This window comes from Ascochyta rabiei, chromosome 5 (genome assembly GCF_004011695.2).
Source record: "Ascochyta rabiei chromosome 5, complete sequence".
NCBI classification, from domain to species: domain Eukaryota; kingdom Fungi; phylum Ascomycota; class Dothideomycetes; order Pleosporales; family Didymellaceae; genus Ascochyta; species Ascochyta rabiei.
The window spans coordinates 992,539-1,011,020 of NC_082409.1; the positions used below are offsets into that span (position 1 = coordinate 992,539).

At 55.7% G+C, this 18,482-nt stretch overlaps 7 protein-coding genes across 7 annotated transcripts, besides 5 other annotated features; 3 read left to right on the forward strand and 4 right to left on the reverse strand.

The window, feature by feature from the left end:
• Nucleotides 1-410: 410 nt before the first annotated feature.
• On the forward strand, nucleotides 411-2,362 carry EKO05_0003480 (Sterol O-acyltransferase; the record flags this gene model as incomplete). The annotated part of the gene is made up of 7 exons (XM_038938304.1): nucleotides 411-568; nucleotides 621-1,070; nucleotides 1,120-1,209; nucleotides 1,261-1,838; nucleotides 1,890-1,949; nucleotides 2,001-2,287; nucleotides 2,336-2,362. The coding sequence occupies 7 exons, from the start codon at nucleotides 411-413 to the stop codon at nucleotides 2,360-2,362; spliced, it is 1,650 nt and encodes a 549-aa protein (XP_038800790.1).
• Nucleotides 2,363-3,288: 926 nt separating this feature from the next.
• On the forward strand, nucleotides 3,289-5,247 carry EKO05_0003481 (uncharacterized protein; the record flags this gene model as incomplete). The annotated part of the gene is made up of 2 exons (XM_038938200.1): nucleotides 3,289-3,826; nucleotides 3,878-5,247. The coding sequence occupies 2 exons, from the start codon at nucleotides 3,289-3,291 to the stop codon at nucleotides 5,245-5,247; spliced, it is 1,908 nt and encodes a 635-aa protein (XP_038800789.1).
• Nucleotides 5,248-5,878: 631 nt separating this feature from the next.
• EKO05_0003482 (uncharacterized protein) lies at nucleotides 5,879-6,824 on the forward strand (the record flags this gene model as incomplete). Its single annotated transcript, XM_038938312.1, has 2 exons — nucleotides 5,879-6,020; nucleotides 6,184-6,824. 2 exons carry the CDS (start codon nucleotides 5,879-5,881, stop codon nucleotides 6,822-6,824), a joined length of 783 nt encoding a protein of 260 aa, XP_038800788.1.
• Nucleotides 6,050-6,080: a tandem repeat.
• Nucleotides 6,122-6,154: a tandem repeat.
• Nucleotides 6,825-7,219: 395 nt separating the features above from the next.
• On the reverse strand, nucleotides 7,220-9,591 carry EKO05_0003483 (uncharacterized protein; the record flags this gene model as incomplete). The annotated part of the gene is made up of 3 exons (XM_038938280.1): nucleotides 7,220-7,506; nucleotides 7,555-9,490; nucleotides 9,562-9,591. 3 exons carry the CDS (start codon nucleotides 9,589-9,591, stop codon nucleotides 7,220-7,222), a joined length of 2,253 nt encoding a protein of 750 aa, XP_038800787.1.
• Nucleotides 9,336-9,422: a tandem repeat.
• Nucleotides 9,592-10,097: 506 nt separating the features above from the next.
• Nucleotides 10,098-10,128: a tandem repeat.
• Nucleotides 10,129-10,136: 8 nt separating this feature from the next.
• Nucleotides 10,137-10,680, reverse strand: EKO05_0003484 (uncharacterized protein; the record flags this gene model as incomplete). Its single annotated transcript, XM_038938568.1, has 2 exons — nucleotides 10,137-10,562; nucleotides 10,615-10,680. 2 exons carry the CDS (start codon nucleotides 10,678-10,680, stop codon nucleotides 10,137-10,139), a joined length of 492 nt encoding a protein of 163 aa, XP_038800786.1.
• Nucleotides 10,195-10,267: a tandem repeat.
• A 586-nt stretch (nucleotides 10,681-11,266) lies between the features above and the next one.
• Nucleotides 11,267-13,143, reverse strand: EKO05_0003485 (uncharacterized protein; the record flags this gene model as incomplete). The annotated part of the gene is made up of 3 exons (XM_038938567.1): nucleotides 11,267-12,549; nucleotides 12,605-12,902; nucleotides 12,958-13,143. 3 exons carry the CDS (start codon nucleotides 13,141-13,143, stop codon nucleotides 11,267-11,269), a joined length of 1,767 nt encoding a protein of 588 aa, XP_038800785.1.
• A 2,908-nt stretch (nucleotides 13,144-16,051) lies between these two features.
• Nucleotides 16,052-18,007, reverse strand: EKO05_0003486 (uncharacterized protein; the record flags this gene model as incomplete). Its single annotated transcript, XM_038945354.1, has 1 exon — nucleotides 16,052-18,007. The coding sequence occupies one exon, from the start codon at nucleotides 18,005-18,007 to the stop codon at nucleotides 16,052-16,054; it is 1,956 nt and encodes a 651-aa protein (XP_038800784.1).
• Between the last annotated feature and the right edge of the window lie 475 nt (nucleotides 18,008-18,482).

Here is an 18,482-nt window from a genome sequence, read left to right on the forward strand (position 1 = left end):
TCCATGCTTTGTGACAGAGGCCTGGCGCGGATAGCTGCCATAACTCGTTCGTCCTGCCTCGTGAGCTTGACTGACGCATGACTCGCGGAGCCGCTGATGTCAACATCCGTCCTGCATGCAGTATTCGCGCGCTACCAGTCCACTAAACGATCAACTTGTCTAAGCACTTAGCTGCCCAGTACGTAGACGCCATGTATACTGAAATCTGCCTGGAGTCACGTTAGATCCCTGCCATTAGTGCCAGCAGACCAGGTTTCTCTTCATCAACCGCGGCTGTTGCGGCCACATTTGACAGCACCGTGACCGAGTGACCCGGGCAAGCCGCAGATCGCCGTCTGGGCTGGCCACATCCTGTATCCACATGTGCCACTGCTCCCTCCTTCTACTATGCACACGTTCTCTGATCCATAATGGCCGAGTCTACCTCGATTGACGCACATCCACACGACGGTCATGGCGAGCATCACTCGCCGCGACCGCGTAAACCCAATCACATCGACTTCCTCAAGCCTCGACTCAGCGATGAATCCGTGACGCAACACTTGGAGGCAGGATCAGGGGTCTCGAGGTGAGACAGACCTGCTCTATGTATGTGCAGCGTGTACTGACTACCTCCGCAGTGGTAGAACAACTCCCATCCCCGTCGATGCCCTGCCTTCCGTCCAGGCCGCATCCTCTGCGCGCCGACAGATTCGAGCTCAGCAGAAGCGGCGCATGTTCCCTACCGTAGACTATGTTGATCGCGTCTCCCACTTCGACCCAGCGAGCGACTACCATGACTTCCGCGGCTTCTTTGTGCTCTTCTGGATTGGCCTGGCCATCATGGTCATCACTTCAATGCTTCGCACGGCAAAGGAGACCGGATACCCGTTCCAGATCAGGCAGTGGAAACTATTCAAGGAGAAGATATGGGAGCTGGGCCTCGTGGACGGTGCCATGGTAGGGAGCACTGCGGTGGCACTCCCACTCCAGAAGCTGTTCCTCAAGGGGAAGGGGCCACTGCGCTGGAGTCAGCTTGGTATAGCGATCCAGAGCATATACCAGGTCTTTTGGCTCTCGTTCTGGTGCACGTAAGCATACGCTTGTCTGGTCTGTGGAAGGCTAGCTGATGAGTTATAGGTACCCTTTTATTCGCGACTGGAGCTGGACTGCTCAGGTCTTCTTCACCCTGCATTTACTTGCGATCTTCATGAAGATGCATTCATACGCGTAAGCTCGTTCCCGAGCCATGCCCCTGTACTCACTGATCCACTGCGACAGCTTCTACAACGGCCACCTGAGCGAAACGCTGCGCCGTCTGAACGATCTCGACAGCCCTGAGAAAGCCAGCAAGACAGCAGCGGTCCGATACCCGAAACCGCGCACGCACTTACATGAGATCCCGCAATCTCCCAGTCAGGTAGAGCCTGATGCTGCAAACAAAGAGTCTTTGCGCCAGCTTCGCGAAGATCTTGCCTTTGAGCTCTCGTCACCTCTCGGTCGTGTTTCTTACCCAGAGAACCTCACTATGTACAACTGGATAGACTTCATTTTCTGTCCGACCCTGTGCTACGAGCTTGAGTATCCTCGTGTAGCCTACATTCGCCCGCTAGAGGTCTTCTACAAGGTACTGGCTGTCTTTGGATGCATCTTCCTGATGGTCATCACGACAGAGGAATTCATCCTTCCCGTACTGGACGAGTCTGCCATTGCCCTGCACCACTCGAAGGGTACTTTGGACTTTAGTCTGATCTTGGCAGAGACTATCGGTCGACTGCTCTTTCCCTTCATGATCACGTTCTTGCTAACGTTCCTCGTCATTTTTGAATACATCCTGGGCGCTTTCGCAGAGCTCACACGTAAGTCATCAGCTTCGGGGAATACGTCCATCCGGCTAATGTAGAACGTAGGGTTCGCGGACCGGCAATTTTACGCGGACTGGTGGAATAGTTGCGACTGGCTCGAGTTCTGTATGTTTGACCTAAGAGCACATCAAAGCCAACTGAACTAACCAACAAAAGCCAGGGAATGGAATTCCCCTGTACACCACTTCTTCCGTCGACATGTCTACTCGGCATCCAAGAACCATCTGTCGCGCCCGCTTGCCACGGTCATTACCTTCTTCATCTCTGCCCTTGCGCATGAATTAGTCATGGGCTGCATCACGAGAAAGTTTAGGGGCTATGGCTTCATCGCTATGATGCTCCAGATGCCAATAGTTGTAGTGCAGAGAAGCAAGTGGATCAAGGGACGGACCTTATTGAACAACGTTCTGTTTTGGTGCAGCATGATCCTAGGGTTAAGCATGGTAAGTCAAGCAAACGCGGTTGTTCTGATTCAAGCTAAGAGGGTACAGATGTGCGCACTATACGTCCTCGTGTAAACGGTCTGATTTGCACGCTTCGGTGGACAAGTCTCAACACATGAGAATCTCTTTCCAGTGTTTCTAGATGGCTTACAAGATACCCTTCTCCTTGATTACGTGCCTTTTGCTTCGCTTTGTAGACTGAATGAACCATCACCTTGCTCTGCTTCTTACATCCCGCTCCATACGTCCTGGTGCGTGATACACCTGGAAGAAATGCTGCGAATCAATGAATGGCCTCCATAGTAGTCTTGGGGATAAAAGCTTTTTCGGGAGCGACACTTGTGAGAGTTGCCAATTGGTGAGAGCTGTGATGCGCCTCATGCTGACTTCTTGCATACAAAAATATCTGGTAGACGAGCTTCACAAGCCAAACGCAGTGTCTGCCCCCACTGACGTTTCAAAGACTGCGCCCGAGGTCTTCCCGCCGTACCTACGAAGGACAGGAAAGATGCCTTTCTTGGATTTTGCCATCTCTGAGTCTCGCAACAAGCACCAAGTCGAGTCCTAGCGTGACGTAGTGGTGGACGTTCTGGCCATCTCAGGGTCCACTCACATGGATCATGGATGTGAGGCAAGCGTACCCGGCGAATTGGCAGGGATATGACATCAGGGCAATCACGTAGTCGCGTGACCCTCCATGTGCAACCTGCAATCCACGAGCCTTGCAACTCAGGATTAAATCTTCCCTGTTGCAGAGACTTCTATCTTGATATCTGCTTCTTACTTTGCGATCTGAATAATACCCATTTGCTTTTGTTTGTGTGCTTGTGACTTCATCGCTCGTCACTAACTGAACTATCGGCTATACTATCTCGAGCTACGGATACATCGGAAAGCAACAACACTGTCGAACGCACTCAGACTCTGTGCCGTCATCACTTCTGAATCGCGTATATCTCGAGATCTTGCGAAAGCGGATTTGCATACTCCAAATCTCCACCATGGCTGAGCTGCACAAGGCGCTGGAATGCCTCAGACCCAAGGAGTTTAGTGACGTGCCAACCGACAATCTCAAGAGCTTCCTCCCTGAGATCCTTTCCAACGCTGAACTTATCGCAAACTCCGTTCCTCCCCCACCAAACGGCACACCCTACGAGTCAGCACAGCGCACGCGCACATCTCCACAGCCTGCAGCCAATGCCGCCGATCTCACAAAGTCTGAGGTCCGGCGGCCGCCGCCTGCGAAAGAGCATGAAGCACTGCAGAAGTTATGGGGTAAGCCGGTGAAGCTGGGGGGCAAAGAGGCAGCTGCCGGCATGAGCGTGTACAAAATGGCTGGGCATGACAGACACGGCGCATGGTTCTCGCGGACGAGTGTGCATGAAGGCCTGGGGTTTGCAAAATGGAAGCGCATGATGCAAAGAGAGTTCCCTGAGAGCTTGGAAGTGCGAGGCGGGCCTGGAGAAGGTAACATCAGAGGCATTGGCGGAGATCAGAGGCTAGAGGACATGACTGTAGAAGGCATCGGTAATCTACAGGGTATGAGCGTGCTACTAGCAAGCTATGAGTACACGCACTGACAAGAAACAGTGTACCAGCTATCTGCGCAGTTTCCAGGACCAACATCCCCTCGAGAGTTCATCACGCTGCTCATCACGTCCGAAAACGCCCTCAGCGAAGCTTCAAAGATCGGCTGCACTACGCCACGACACTGGATGGTCGTGTCGATACCTGTATCTCATCCAGATGCGCCGCCTCGCGATGGCATGGTTCGAGGTTTCTACGAGTCCATCGAGATGATCCGAGAGATACCACTGGAGGGGAACGAGGACGCTGAGACCAATCCAGTCGAGTGGATAATGGTCACGCGCAGCGATCCTGGCGGTGGCATACCGCGTTTCATGGTAGAGAGAAACGTTCCAAGCAGTATTGTGGCAGATGCGGTCAAATTCTTGGATTGGGCATGCGCGAGGGACGATGCTGAAGTGGATGAGGCTCCAAAGGCTGGCCAAAACGACTCGACCAATGCCCCACAGCAGGACCACGATGCACAGCCACGCTATTCGATAGAGAACTCGAATGGCATCGGTGCAGGGGTCGGTACCAGCATAGCGGATAGACCAGCATCGACACGCAGACGAGCCTCACACCAAGTAGTCGAAAAGGAGGAGCCTGTACAAGGTTACCTCGACCAGCTGAGAGACGCCGTAGGCGGCCTTGGTGCATACATTCCAGACGCCATGAACCCCATGCCCCAGCTTCAGCGCAGCATTTCCAGCACTTCCTCGTCATCGGTCTCATCGGTCGACTCTTTCGCCTCTGCTGAGCAATTCACCAGTGCACCCGAAGGGCTTCCCGTCGACGAGAGCATAGCTACGCCGTCAACAGCATCGGAAGTATCTGTGCCTATCGACGATGACAGCCATCACGCACGCGAACTCAACAAGATCGAAGATAGAAAAGTCCAACTACGTGAAAAGCTGGACACAGAGCGCGAGAAGCGTACCGCAGCCGTACAAAGCGAGTCACAGAAGAGTCAGAAAGAGATTGAGAAGGCGGCTGAGAAGCACGCCAAAGACAAGAAAAGGCAAGAGGAGAAATACGCCAAAGAAATGCGCAAACTTGAAGAGCGCCGCGAAAGGGAGACTAAGAAACTTCTCGCTCGCCAGCAGAAAGACGCTGATAAGTCAAAGCTCGCGTCGACTCAGAGGGAGAGGGATGAGTTCAAGAAGGAGAAAGAACTGCTTCAGGAAGAGAACAAGCTACTCAAGGTGCAGATTGGAGAGTTGCAGAGAGAAAACACAGCGCTTGTAGCTAAGCTGGGCAAGAGTGATATCGGGAGGGACATTCTGGCCAGTGTGAGGCAAGGGGAAGGGAGGACCAGAGCCAGCAGTAGAGCGAGTGGAAGCTCGGGGAAGAGCGGGTTGTTGAGGAGTGGAACGACGGCCTCGAAGGCCTGAAGCAGCGCAGCTCCCATTCCGAGCCTTTTGTATGATATCCTCTGCACCTTCTGTTCTATCAGCCAGCCAATCATGATTTCCTTGTGTTCAGCACAGCCATACCTAGCATCAAAATGTCATGTTTCGGCATTGCCATGAAGAACACGATAAAGCCGATCACTAGCGCCGACTTGCCAACACCTTGGCATCCAACCTTCCATCTGATAGCACCATCTTCATACATTTTGGAGCATCCGTCTACCAACAACCGGACATCAACATACGACATACCTGGATTAAGATTCTCGAGACGCTCCTAGACCCGAATAGCAGATCTTGGCACCTCCGAAAACCGGCGGATTAGCAAGGGAAGAAGAAAGAGCAAAGAGGGGCACAACCCATCCCCAGACTCAAACACTCCACGCCATCCCAACATCGCACGAGCGTCCCGATCAGAAGATCTCGAGGAAAGGGTGGGGAAAAATAATCCACCAAGCCAAGAAAGCAGGACCAAACACTCTACAATCCTTTGATCTTTGTATTTCCCCACCCGGCTTCCCACGTGCCAACTCGGTGGTGTACGGTATTGTATTGCATGGCAACAGAAGCATCGCCAACGCCCTATTTCACGCTTAGCACCGCACCATCGAACATGGCGGACGACGCGGCAGCCAAGGGGAAACCCACGCTCCTAGCCTTTCACGGATCGGGCAGCAACGCCACGATCCACACGATGCAGTTGGCGCGGCTGAATCGAGTGTTGAAGGAGTATTTCCATATTGAGAGTTTGGAGGGTGAGTGTTTTTGTATTTTGTATTTTGTATTTTTTTTTTTTTTTTTTTTTTTTTTTTTTTAAATCCGATGTTACCTCCCATCGTACATCCCCATCCCCATCCACGCACACGCACACGCACACGCACACGCACACACATACAGACTAACCCAAACTCCCCATAGCCCCCTTCCCCTCGCCCGCCGGCCCAGGCATCCTCCCTTTCTTCGACGGCTGCGGGCCGTTCGCGCGCTGGCTCCCGCCGGGCGAAAAAGTAACCCTCGAGGCCATGAAATCTGGCGCCTCGACCTCGGCTCTCTCCAAGGAAGTCGAGCGCCTGGTCCGCGATGCCGTGGGCCGCATCGCCACAAACGGCGGCCGCGTCGTGGGCCTCATTGGCTTTTCGCAGGGGACCAAGGTCGTCGCGGGATTGCTGCGGGCCGCGCATGTACGGCGCCAGATTGGGGCCAGGGGCGAGGACTGGCTGGAGTCGTTTCGGTTCGCGCTTTGTGTTTGCGCGTCGTATCCGCCGCCGCTGGTGCCGGGATGTGTGCAGAAGATGCCGGAGTTTGTGGCGAGGAGTGAGGAGGAGAGGGAGAAGCTTCTGAAAGAGAACATCGTGGCGCCTGTGCTGCATGTTCAGGGGGAGCAGGATGAGTGGAAGTGGGCGGGTGACGGGCTGATAGAGGGGCATTTCGAGGTTGCTGATGGGATGAGTATCGTGGAGAGGTGGGATATGGGGCATCATTACCCGCACAAGCCTGAGGAGAGTGAGAGGATGAAGGATTGGCTTGTGGAGCAGCTGAAGAGGGTTGACGACGAGTAGAGGGCTGCGTGAGAGTGCGGTATAGACGGTTAGAACAGACGGGGCACATTTAGAGTCATCACAAACGCGGTGAGATTATTTAGAATCGTTTTCATTATGTTACCAAATCACGAGGATTTGTTCATGGCTACACACAACCCAGATTATGATCGTTTAGCACCATCTCGCCAATCGTTGCCGCCCAGGTGTCGTCAAGAGAAAGCAAACAGCAAGAACCAGTACAGAGAAACAGGAGTCGTTGATCATGATCATAGATCGTTCTGATCTTTCCGAGACGCCGACATGTGCCATGATGCAGATGTAACCGTGTGACAAAGGAAATCGTTTCATGAAATACGCATTCAGAATGGCAATGGCCATGGAGGACCAAAAGCATTGCCCGGATTTGTGTCGAACTAAGCCTTGCCGCGCTTGGGAGTAGCGAGGAAAGCGAGCCTGGACTTGCTCATGGCGCTTCCGGGGTTGCGGCGGGGCGCCTTGCTTGCGCTCGCGGGCGTCTTTGCAGGTGTCGCGGGAGTGGGAGTCGGCCTCATCTTCTTGGCAGAGCGAGTGTTCTCAGGGCGCTCATCGTTCTCCTTGTCCGAGGTCTCTTGCAGAGTCTCGAGCTTGCGCTTCGTGCTCTCCGCGATTGAGGGAGCATCGCTCTTGCGGACCATGCGGATGGTGCCAGCCGTTGACGGACCTAGTTGATGTCAGCACGGATTCACAATCGTCAAGGAAGGGGATTTACCAAAGTTGACGGGCTTGCCAGACTCGAAGGAGAAGCTGCGTGGTTGACTTGCCGTTTCACCGCCAAACGTCAGACGGCGAGAGGGAGACGCCGTAGGAGAGGCATCGCCTTGAGGGAGCTTTGGGTACTCCACACCAGATCCGATGCTTGGGTAAAGGACTGCACCGGAAGGAATCTCACTGCCAGCGCGGAACTTCATAGGCGATGGCGACTTGGTCAGGTCTTCTGGGGCCACTCGCGCCAGCGTACTACTGCTGAAATTCACGTGCTTTCTGACGGGTGCGGTAGCCGGACCTGCAGGAAGAGCTTTGTTCCAGGCCGATTCTGGAGGTGGAGACATGTGCGTGCCCGCCGCGATCTTGGTAGGATCGTTGGAGAATTTGCGGCTGGGTGTACGAAGGATGGATCGCACACGCTGCAGGTTCCGGCTCGCCTGTTGCATGCTCTCGCGAGCACCGTCTCGCAGCGCCTGGCTGATGCGAGTTGGTGTAAACATGTTCTTCGTGGCGGGAGACTGTGGGATCATAGAAGTGGTCTTGGTAGCCTTGACAGTCTGAGACTGCGCGCGGGCAATGGACGACTTCGTGGGCGTCATGAGCCTGGCTGCAAGGCGAGGAAGCGCGGTCTGAGAAGTGATCTTGCGTGGCGGAACAGGAGCCTTGGAGGCGGAGGAGGATACTTCAGCATTGCTGTCGCGGGAGGCTGGTCGCGTGGTAGCTGCGTCGTCCACCTCAGTGCGCTTCACGCGCTTCGGCGCCGGGTTGTTTGAGCCATCCTGAGAAGCGACCAGACGGACTGTAGACTGTGAGCGCGGCAAGCTAGAGCCTGTCAGATCGATCTTGGACTGAGTGCGCTTCAGTGGTGTTGGGGGAATTCTGCTGGGTGGCTCTGCATTCGTCTTGGGCTGTGGGCGCTGCACCGCGGGCGCTTTCGTGCTGGACTCGGCAATATCCATCTTGGACGGTGTACGTTTCAGGGCGGTGGCGGGCTTGGTGCTCGATTCTGCTAGGTCCATCTTCGACTGCGTGCGCTTGAGTCTGTTGGTGTCGGGCTTGGGCAAGTCGGGCTTGGAGGGCGTCTTCTTCAGTCGCCAAGCTGACGGGTGATTGGCTACCGAGTCCATCTTCTTGAATTGAGCCAGGTGGACATCGCTGAAGCGCGCCATCTTGCCCCTGGGCTCAGCCTTTGGCCTGGCTGGTGTGACGTCCGCCTTGGAGGAGAATTCGGTCGCACCGAAGATGGCACGCCCGGGCGTTGCACCAACGGCGGGCTCCTTCAGGATGTTGCGCGTGGTGGGACTGAGGTCGCTGGGCTTGGAGGTGTCGGCGACCTTTGAGAAGGGCGACTTGAAGCGGAAGCGGAAGCTGTCGGGCGACGAGGCCATGGCGGGAGCATTGCTCGTGGCGGCAGGCACGGGCGTCTTGGAAGGCGTGCCTGGGGCGTGGCCAGCTGCCCTGGGGGGTGCGGTGTGGGCTCCAAGCGACTGGAAGCCGAGCCAGCGGGCTTCGTCGAGAGGCTTTGCGGTACTCGCGTGATGCAGCGCGGGGTGCATCTCAACGCCGGCGGGCTTGATGGGAGTGCGGTTCGTCGGCGTGCACACTGAAGGGACCGCAGACAGTAGCCGGGAGGACGGGGTCTTGCTCAGTGGTGTCTGCGCCGTCTTTGCAGCAGGCAGCTTGGAAGCCGGCTGGCGCTCATGCACGGCGGGCTTCTGCGGGGTCCTCGTCACGGGCTCAGGAAGCTCGCGCACCGAAGGGAGCTCCTGGAGCTGTGAGTCTTCTTGCTCCTGCCCCTGCCCCTGCCCCTGCTCCTGCTCCTGCTCCTGCTCCTGCTCCTGCTCCTGCTCCTGCTCCTGCTCCTGCTCCTGCACCGACTGCGCCGTCTCCCAGCTGTCGTTGGATCCGGCCCGCATGGCCCTGTCTGGGGCGGGCGCAGGCTGCGGCGGTGAGGGTCAGCCCGTGTCAACAAAGCAGACGTGAGACGGAGAGAGCAGACGCGTGTGCTTACCTTCTGCAGCCTCGCTGAACGGCGCGCCATCGTGTAAAGTAGCAACGGCAAGGTGCGAGTCGTGTCGGTGTAGGACTACGGCGGATTTGGGTAGTCTTGTGGGGTTTGGGCGACGGTTATATGAGAGGAGAGGCGCCATGCTATGCGAGGCGCAAGGGCGCCAGGCCGCTAGCCGGTAAACAATGCGCACGGCCCCGTCCCACCCAAAACGCTGCGTCATTGGGTGTGTCGCTGCAAGACGCCGCGTCACGGCATCAACGGTCTCGCACATGTTGTGATGTAAACACGGCAGATGGCAGCTGTCCACCGTTGAGCCGCCCTCGCTGTTGCTGGGTGCAATCGTGCAGCGCCAACCTGCCGTCAACAACCAAACCACACCATCATGGCGGGAGCAGGAAGAGCTTTATCCAGACAGCATGTAATTTTACTATGCGTTCCAACTACCATCTACTCGCTGCTACGATGTGAGCGTGTAGTCAAGTTTCGGCGCTCCCAACTGCACGGCAGCACCAGCTTCGTGGTATCATCGTCCAGCCCCACACACCACCACCACCACCACCACCACCATCTTCGACCTACCACCCCCTCCCACCCTTCAGCGTCCCAAACACCGCCTTCCCGGGGCTCTGCAGCCCGCCTGCTGCCTCCTGTGCCTCTCTCTCAATCTCCTCCTTTCTCCTCTGCTCGTCCTCCTTCTCCTTCCTCCACATGGCTTCGCTCTTCCACACCATGTTCCCCGCGCCGCCCCTCCCCTGCCGCGCAACCGGCAACTCTTGGCCCTCCGGCGTCCACGGCTTGCTGACGTTTCGTTCCACGCTTGCGGGCGCAGCAGTAGCGTCGGCGGACCCTTGGAAGAAGGTGCCCTCCTTGGACAGGTTCGACGGTTGGAACCAGTTCCCCGCTCCGCCGCGGCCCATGTGTGCATACTCCTGCGACGCGCTCTGGGCGGTTTCGGTCGGCGCTGAGGGCGTCGTGGCAGGGGGGTTGGCGGCTTCGGTGTCCTGTTGCGGTCGTGAGTGGAGGACAGCGGACATCTCCCCGCTCGTCACTTACCTCTGCGGCTTTCTTGCTTGTTGCCGCCGCTTGCGCAATGTTGCCTGCACCACCTCGACCGTACATTTTAGGAATAGGCAACTGAGGTCAGTCTCGAGCACAGTGGCAGAGAATCGAAACGACGAGAGCAGAGCGTTCGAGCTGCGATACCAATCATGAAGCAGTGGTCCTGGTCGTGTAGAGGTCGCTACACCTGCGGCTCCAAGTGGGGCTTGTGAAATGAGCTCCCGAGCGGTCCGACGTGATAGCAACGTGGGGAAAGCTTGCCTAGACCATCGGCCCCCGGAACTTGTGTCAAGAATGTGGGGTCCCGTCATCTAAATTGATTCAACCGACTTGGCAGACGATAAGCAATTCAACTTCGGTCCGTCCAAGAACAGCAGAGAGAGACGTATGCAGGGCAACCGGTGTTGAACAATGGGGAATCTTTCATTCAAACGCTGCTATAGGCATGTCCAAAGCAAACAGAACTTGGTCAGGCCGTTCATGGTATAACCCCTGTAGAGACCGTTGAAACATGGGACGCAACAATTCACATAATGCCACTAAGACAACAGAACCCTCGACCCGATATGCCAATCAGGGACCTTCCGGTAATGCACCGCAACGCCATGTTAACTCCGACAACACCCGACCGCCCACTTCGGTCACCCTACTCCCGGCCTTCTTGCACAGCACGAAGGACAGGGTAGAGGTTGTGCTCATCTTCGTCCTCAATCGTGCGATGCTCCTCCTTGACAGCGTTCTCCTCTTCGTCGAGGTAGTCACGAGTGTCGAGACGCTCCTTGAGCCAGGCCCTGAGCCTCTCAATCACACGGATGTTCTCAACCCAGTGACCAGAGTCGTTTGCTGTTTCTGTGGGAGCATCCGACACTACACTTGGCGAGCGAAGAGCAGGGTCAACCTTAGGAGAGTGGATAGCCAGCTGGTTGACGTCGTGGTGCAGGCTGTCCTGTTCCGAGTTACGGCGGGACTTGGACGACCCGTCCGACCCCGTGTCCATCTCGTCTTCCTCACTTCGGTCTGGAGCTGCCTTCTGGAGCAGGTTACCCGAGAATCTCCGTCGGCCATCAGCATCGAAAGCAGGTGCAAGACCCGACGAGGGAGCCGCAGCGGACATGTCAGACATGGCGCTGACCGATGGGAGAGTTGGGTACATGCTTCCAATCGAAGACCTGGAAGTAGGCGAAACACCGCTGGAAGAGTGAGTGGCACCAGGAGAGTGCTGCGAGCTGTATGACAGGACGCTGGATGCAGGGGTCAACGCTGGGGTGTCGTTGGGAGCAGCAGTGGCGTGCGAAGACTGGGAGTGGCTGCTTGACAGACCAGGTGGCGAGTGACTCGAGCGGTAGCCGGCACCAGTGTGGACGTAGTGAGCACCGGCTTGCTGGACACCAGCAGCCGCGGCGTGGTTGGGGTGCTCGTAGACGGTGCTCTGGAGCTGCTCCAAGAACTGGTCGATGTTCAAAAGATCACTCTTCGTCCTCAGGTTAGGCAGAGGCAGCGAGTAGGGGTGGTGCATAGGAGGGTGCGAAGCCTGAGCGACCATGGTGCCGCCGTGGCCATACTCGGACATGCCAGAAGATTGGTAGCCACCAAGAACAGGGAGCTGGACACCCTGGAGACCCATCAGACGCTGACCAACGTCGTAGTAGGTGGAGGGGTCGATGGAACGGCGCTTGGCGTCGCCAAAGAACTCATTCAAGGCATCGTATGCTGCGCGCTTACGGATCTCATAGTCGTTGGTCAGCTGCTGCGTCTGGTTGACAGCATAGTAGACTGGGCCATAGGCGGAGTTCTGGGGCGGGCCTCCGTAGAATCCGGCAGGAGCGCCTCCAGGGTGTTGCTGGCCATAGGCTCCGTTAGGGCCAAGAGCACCATCAGGATACTGGTATCCACTCGCTGTAGCGGCAAGGGCCTGCAAATCAGCAACGACTGTGGGCGCCGGTTAGAAACAAAGAAGAGAGACTATCGAGGCGGGAGTACTTACGCTTGCCGCTTTGACCGGGGTAGCCACCGGCACCGTGGGGACCGCCACGGTTGGGCTCAGGCGAGCGAAGCAAGACAGAGTCATCAGCGTGAGTCTTGACGTGCTTCTTCAGATCCTGAGGGCGCTTGAAAGCCTTCCCGCAGAAGTCGCACTTATGCGGCTTCAACGGGACGTGGACACGAATGTGCGACGTGATGTGGTCACGCTTTACAGTCGTGGTACGGCAGTTACCCCATTGACAAGTCAGATTCAAGTTGTTGGTGCTCTTGCGGCCAACATGGCGTTCGCAAACGTGATCCTGGCTGAAGTTCAGTCTTGTGTCACGATTGAGTAAGAGCACGTGTAAAACTCACGTAGAGCTGCTCGGCAGAAGGCAGACGCTCGCCGCAAGACTGCCACTGGCAGACAAGCGAGTCGCTGGATGAGTTTGCAACAGACGCAGGAGTGGGCGCGTTCTGTTGTGTGGGGGTGCCCAGAGGCTGCTGCTGCGGTGATGTAGCCGCAGCCGGCGCAGGTGCTTGTTGTTCTACACTGCTCATGCTTGGCAGCAGAGATGCTATTTGGCTCTGTAGTGAAGACACGATGGTTGATGGCGCGAACGTATCTCGTTCAGCGCAAAAGAAAGGGAGAAGTTGCAAGAGTGAAGCTTGGGGTGTGGAGCGAGTCCTTGGGTTGCAGTAATAAGAGGGAGGAGAAGGCGCCGAGCTTTGAGCATGAGGACGGGGGCCACGGCAGATTATGAGAAAGCGCGCCCGCAGCGGAATCCAAGAAAATCTTGTTGCCAATGCGCCAATGCGCCAAGTGGCGCTAAGACGCAACCTACTTGGCCCCGCCATTCCCTTTGCAGCGCTGCGCCAGCACTCAACCTGAGTCCGGCCCTTTGGCCGCACCGCCCGCCACCCGCCGACTGCCCATTTAGTGCGTGTGATGTGCACGTTTCCCAGGTTCAACAGCCTTCTGCGCCTGCCGCGAAGTTGCAGTCGAAGAGCTGGCCAGGGCGGGCATCAATGTTGGGGTCTCATTTCGAGCGGAATTTCTTGGTTGTTCATCGTCTTGGTTGACTGTTCTTGGCCGGGCGGAAGTCTTGTCGCCGACACGCTGCACGTCGCGCCTAGCCGACAGCCTCCACACGATACCGGCCGTGTCGCAATCAGCGACGCTGTTCAATCAATTCGAGAAAGGATCCTCGTCCTTTCCAGAAAGGGGAGGTGGTTGTTGCCCTCAGCTCAACGTCCACCGTCTTTTTCTACCCAGGTCTCCAGATTCCTTCCACCCATCTTAACTCACCCCCCTCACTAACCTCGCATCTCCAAACGCTGCCAATAATATCCACTGTTCCTAATTCGAGTAGCCGACCGAAGAGAGCCAGGTGTTCTCGTGATCTGCTGATGGGTCGGCGAACGAAGACCACGCTGCACAGCCTGGTGCTTACAGACGCGTGTGATTCTGCCTCTTTCGAAATGACTGTCGTTTACAGTCAACTTGATTGCCCATCAAGGCGAGCATGACGACCCTGAGCACAACTGTTAGTGCCATGATCCCGCTCGTCTTGGCCACTTTCTCCGCACCGTGCCAAGTGCCCAGGCTCCTGATATCTTGTCGTCTTCAGCCAAGCCCTGAGCGAATTTCGGTCATCGAGGCTGTGCAAACCCAGGGGAATCCGCATGGCCAGTTACCATCTCCCAATTCGCTCAGCCCGGTGCGTTACGACATTTCACTACGGGCCTGACCAGCTTGTATGCTCTCGCCACCACACACGACCCGGACGAAAATACCGTGTAATCTGGGGTATCAAGGAGTGTACATCTGTAACCTCTGTCGAAGTGCACTGCACGTTGCCGCGTCTCAAGTTTGACACTATGTCAAGTGTCGTTCTGCTGTCTAACTTTCGGACTGTGCGACTTCGACCGGCTGCTTCCCGTTATTAGCTAACCTTTTGGACGTCCATGCAATCTATTAACACTCAATCTGACAAGACGCACCAACTACTCCTGTGCGACCGTATTTGAAACGGCATCAACAACTGCACGTGGCACAGACTAACACCACCTCCTTGCTGGTTCGATCTCTCAAGGCGCCACTCGGAGAAGGCAGGAGAAGGCAGAGAGATGAGGTCATGACTTGGCACATCTGCGACTTGAACCTCGGGCTTGAGAAAGGGTTACTAAGTTGGCCATCTCCATGTTGCCAGTAGTCTGTTTCCATCCGTATTACGCTGTCAACCAAAGGCTTGCGCTGCAAAACGTCCAATCCCCTGCTGAAAAGGCGAAGACCCTTCTTCAGCTTCGCTGTCATTTCACTTGCGTAAGGTAGTGTTGGGGCGACACCACTGGGCAATAGGGCAATCACTGCTGGGGGGTCTTAGGATGTTCGCAAATCGCACCAAAGACCGTCAAGATGTCGAGCCACGTTGTGACGCACCGCCACAATCGGAACGCGAAGATGTAATCAGGTACAATGACGGGGTCCCAAGGATCGATGGCTTAATCGATAGCAGCCCAAGAGCGCGGACGCCTTGGTGCATGCAGTGCAACTTGCGCAAGGTTTTGGCCTCTTGTCCCGCATTCTCCGCATCTTCCAAGACTCGACCGGGAACAGCGGAACTCTGCCAAGCGTCAACAACACAGGTCGCACATGAATACGATCAATCGAAAGGTCAAGTCGCGCGGGCTCCGAAGAGTTCTCCGCATACAACTGATGTGTATCCGAGCGTAGATGTATGCAGGCGACTGAATGCTGTATACATGATTATCTTTCATTCTCAAGACCACGACAAACACAGCAGCAAAGGTGCATTGTGCCTTTCATCATGACAGCTTGCTTTCGTATTGATGTCATTCCACTACACTCGTCCGGGTAACGGCAGAGCTTGAGGCTGTGAAGCCTGATTCCAGCACACCTGCTTCACACCAGCAGACTCGAACAACACCAATTGGCAAGTGCGGGACGCTATTCACTACTCCAAGGACTTCTACTGTCTGCTAGCCGGTCCAGACCATGAAGCTCAAGATTCTCTCGGAGACATCATAATCTCATTGCGGCACGGTGATGAACGAGGCTTGTGGCTTGCCCTGGGTAACCACGTGGCACTGTTGGCCAATATGTAGCGACGATAATGTTGAGTGCACACGCTGTGAGGGGTAAAGTCCACTACTATATCAGGTTTGATTGGCCTATCAGGTGTTACTCTGATGGTAGCGAAAGGTGCAGCGTCGAGTTCGCAACTTCTCGATCTTCCTCTGCTCAACGAACACCTGTTACGTTCTCACCAGCTCAGAGACACGATGAAGACCAAAGCCGATTCTTCTATCATAGCTGATTGCCTAGGTGTGCCGAGTACCATCTGATCTTAGCTGTTGGAGCGTGGGATTGGTAGCTGCAACAGGCAGAACATGATTGCGGATGTATGGTTACTTCAGTAACTCGACCACTGCACTCCCTTCATCTTCACCAGCCAAACGTCTCATCGTACCAGTAGACATCATGCCCCTTCTTTACATACACCTCCACACTCCTCTTCAAATCCTCCGTCAGCCTCTTCGGCCCGCAGCAAATCACCGCAGTCCGCATTCCCCTACTAAACACCTCATCCACAATCTCTTCCATCTTGGGCCGGCCGCTCATAACCGTCATGCCTTTCCGCGGCCTTTCCATCTGCTCTTCCATACTCAACAACTGCTCGTTCTCCTGCAATTCAAACTGCTCTCCTTCATCGTCGTCATCATCTACGGCGAAGATGGGCGACGTAGATGTGGTGCTGTGCAGAGAGGGGCCTGACGGGCGGGTGACATAGACTTCGACCGTACTCGCTTTATTCAGCAGTCCGTTTCCGACCGCCTCTTCCCTCTCCACGTCTCGTTCATCGTCTCCTTCGGCGAGAGCTTCGGGGAACGCCCACTGTGTGTCGGCTAGTTTCTGCACCGCCCAGACAAATCGGACCTGCGTCGCTCCCGGCGTCGTGTCGTGGTACTCCGCGATGGCGCGGTAGATGGGCATGATGAATGTCGCGCCTACGCCGCCGGCTACGAGGAGTACCTTGTCGAAGTCGGACAAGTCGGGCAGGCGGTTCGATGCACCGTACGGTCCTTCGAGGGCGAATGGCAGGATGGGGATATCCCCCGTTGCAGTGGGGAGCATGGGGAGTCCGCTTCCACCCTGCGACAATTTCTGGGCGAGCTCGCCGAGGTGCTTGGTGTTCCCATTGAGTGTTCGGGCAACGAGGAGGAGCTCGCGGTCTGTGGCGGGGATGGACGCCACAGTGAAGGGGTTGGATTTGTTTACCATCAGCCATTGCTGGTAGTAGGAAGGGGTTTTCGCGCTGCCCCAGGGTCGAGTGAGGTAGACGTGCTGGCCGGGGTGCCAGTTCAAGGCAGGGTGGCTGTCTGGGAGGGGAATGCGGATCTGTACGAGATTGGTGCCAGGTAGGAGTCGGATGGTGCCCTGATACATCTTAAGGCTTATCGCGCGGAAAATGAGATGCAGACATTCCACCACAACAATCTGGTAGACGTACAGCCGGATGTGCGAGACGTGGAGATACATGGGGACGATGATGAAGTTGGCGATGGCGATATGTGAGATGTAGAAGACGCGGTAGTTTCGGCGGCGGACGAATCCTAGAGCTGTCGTGCTGATGGCAGCGAAGAGGGTGAGGGTGATGATTCCGAATATGACATCCCAGTCCTTGATGCGTTTGGCGAGGAAGCCGGACATGGCGAAGAAGACAAAATAGAAGACAGCGTGAAGGATGAAGAGCAAGTAGACGATGCGGCCGAGGATCTGATGCGCAGCTTTCAGTTGCTCGTGTGAGAGGCGTGTTATCCATTGAACTGGTGAGTATGGTGCTCGCATAGCCAGAAGGTAGTGCAGAGGCAGTTGTGAGGCTCCGATCTGTCCAAACCGCTTCGTGAGGTGAAGATAGTCTGTGGTGATCAGCATGTTGAGGGTTACCGATAAGTTCGAGGCAGTCTTACCAGGTGAAGTATTCACGAAACACAGATAGAGTAGCCATGCAGTCCAGAGTGTTCCGCCAATCCACTCTCCTCGTGTCCCCCAATTCCATCTTTGGATTACATCCTTCTGCATCCACCACATAATCCTTGCATAGCGACTGTGTAGACTCTTCAGCCAGCCCAGGGTGTTCTCACGGCCTTTGTTAAACGAAGGAGATTTTGGCTGCTCATAGCGCATGCCCTTGGTAACAATCCACCTGATGCCAAACGACATCTGGAATAAGGCAAAGATAACCAACACCGACCATTGCGCTGCGAAGCCATAGTAGTCCAGATTCTCGCGGCGTTGATGCGTTTGCTCGTTGTTCAGAGGCTCGAATGAGTATCCAAAGGCCCAGTACGACTTGGAGTCCACCTCGTGGTGCCCCTCGTGTCTCCGAAAGAGATCCATCACGAGTTGACTAAGATGAAATAGAAGAGTGGCAAGGTGGCATATACCGTCACGTCGAGATTCTGCAAGCGGCCTGAGGCCCAGAGTACCACAACAGGCAGCTGACCAACGGTGTCGATAATTATAGGAAGAGAGATGCAGCTGTTGGTGAGATTGCGTAACGTGTGAGGTGCGTGAAGCTGACAAAAGCAGCTTGCGTGCTCGGACTGGAGCGGACACTGATAGCGCCGGAACCTGTCAGAACTTATTAATTCACCGGCAAGGATGCATCAAGTCTTTAGTACTGTGGTACTGACACGGAGTCGTCTGTCGTGACCAAGAGAAGCACATGCTATGCAGGAGAATGTAGAGAGGATCAATAGGGGTGCGCCTATTGAAGGTCCTCAATTTCTACGTTCTGTCAGTAGCGGCGCCATATTGCAGAAACTCAGGTCCTTGCTCTGAACACAATGCCCGAGGTCTTCAACAATTATCT